General features: G+C 36.9%; 1 protein-coding gene across 1 annotated transcript in view; it reads left to right on the top strand.

The window, feature by feature from the left end:
• The first annotated feature begins 267 nt into the window (after positions 1–267).
• Positions 268–1,681, top strand: part of nalcn (sodium leak channel, non-selective) — a 159,846-nt gene continuing 158,432 nt past the window's right edge. The window contains exon 1 of the mRNA XM_037686686.1: positions 268–327. Within this exon, the coding sequence (XP_037542614.1) occupies positions 283–327 (45 nt within the window). The 5' untranslated portion in view covers positions 268–282. The remainder of the gene's footprint in view (positions 328–1,681) is intronic.

Raw genomic sequence — 1,681 nt, 5'->3', positions numbered from 1 at the left:
AACTATTGTCAAACATAATTAAACAAATAAACCAAATAAATAAAACGTTTTTTTTTGTTTTTTTTTTTAATTAAATCTAGTAATGAAGAGGTAGGTTCGTGTAAATATATGACGTTGACGCGGACAAATAAATGCGTATGGACATTCAAACCACGAGGAAGAGCTCGAGCTGTTACCTTGGAAATGTCTGCGCGCCCCCGCAGCACGCGCCGGTCGTTTTGATGTGATTGCTTTATGCGCGCTCCCGCAGACGATCTCAACAACATCCAGAGGAAACAGCTGATGTCAAGGACAAGAGTAGACACGGCAGCTAAGGGAAACCCTCTCGTAAGCGAATTATAATGTTTTCTTAATCCGCTGCTAGCATCGTCTGGAGGTGTTGTTTGCTTTGAAGTGCGGCTCGCGCACGGTTTTTACCGTGTTCTAGCTTGTTGGTCCTCCAGGAAGTGGAGACTCATCTTCCGCAGCAGGCCTCCATGAAATAATGTCGAGCATTTTAGCGCATTACCTCTCGAAAAGGCTGTCATAAATCATTTTTGCTTTGTTTAGCGCTTATATTTGTCCACATTTTTTAACACGTGCTGCATTTAGCTTACGTATTCTAAATAAATCAGCTGTGTTCCGTATCGTTTCCATAGTAACCTTGGCTCTCTACTGATGTCACGATTTAATCTGATATGCTTTTACTGCTCTGCATCCAGTGAAAATCATTTTTACACAGTATGTGATATGGGTTCGTTCAATTAAAATGTTACAAAAGCAGCCTTCTCCTCTGTTGATAGCCATTGTGGTTGGATTGATTTCTCAGATTCTCATGCAAACCTGTCGTTTGACTAGCAACAAACAGTGGGACCGTCAAACATTTAATAACATATAATATAGTTTGTTTTTTTAACAGACAAATTAAACCTAGTACAAGTAAAATAAAATATTTGGAGGTACAGTATCTGTTCTAATCTGTGCTGCTAAATGTTCAATCAAAATATACATTTACATGTACATTTATACATTATTTTATACATACAGATACAACCATATATTTTATTGAATATTATTAGTTAGATAATGCAATTAAAATATTAAATTCAATACCATATTAGGTAAAGGTATACAATATAACATTTAAAAAATATTTTTACTGTGCTAAAGGTGGGCTACATAAAGGACAAGTTACCAGAAAATATTTGGTCCATATAGATAAATAAACAGCCTTTCATTCATTCATTCATTCATTCAGTCATTCATTCATTCATTCATTTGATGTAAGTGTCGTGGAAAAAAGTGACTCCCTTAAATACCATGTGTAAGGTGTATCAGATTTATTTACAAAGCTTTGGTGAACAGCCTGCCAGTGGTGATTTTAAACTTTTCTTTGGTATGCTCAAGCACCCCTAAATTTTAACTCAGCACCCCTGAAAATTTTAAAAACCATCATTAGGATTTTGTAAAGAAACTCAGTTCTCAGACACACAAAGTTTGTTTTCTCAGTCATCCAGGTAGATAACAACAAAAAAGGTTGAATCATGTCATCTGGACTTCGTTTTTTTGTTAAAAAAGAAACGTTTCGCCCCTCATCCAAGAGGCTTCGTCAGTCTGAGGCCTAGCCATCTGGTATTACCCAGAAGCCACCCTGACTCTTGTGTTTCAAGCCTGCCTCAGATACCCCTGAAGTCTGGCCTTT

Source organism: Nematolebias whitei, chromosome 13 (assembly GCF_014905685.2).
Source record: "Nematolebias whitei isolate Nwh7 chromosome 13, NemWhi1, whole genome shotgun sequence".
Classification (NCBI taxonomy): Eukaryota; Metazoa; Chordata; class Actinopteri; order Cyprinodontiformes; family Rivulidae; genus Nematolebias; species Nematolebias whitei.
The sequence above is the reverse complement of the archived record's forward strand: the minus strand, read 5'-3'. Positions and strand labels throughout refer to the sequence as shown.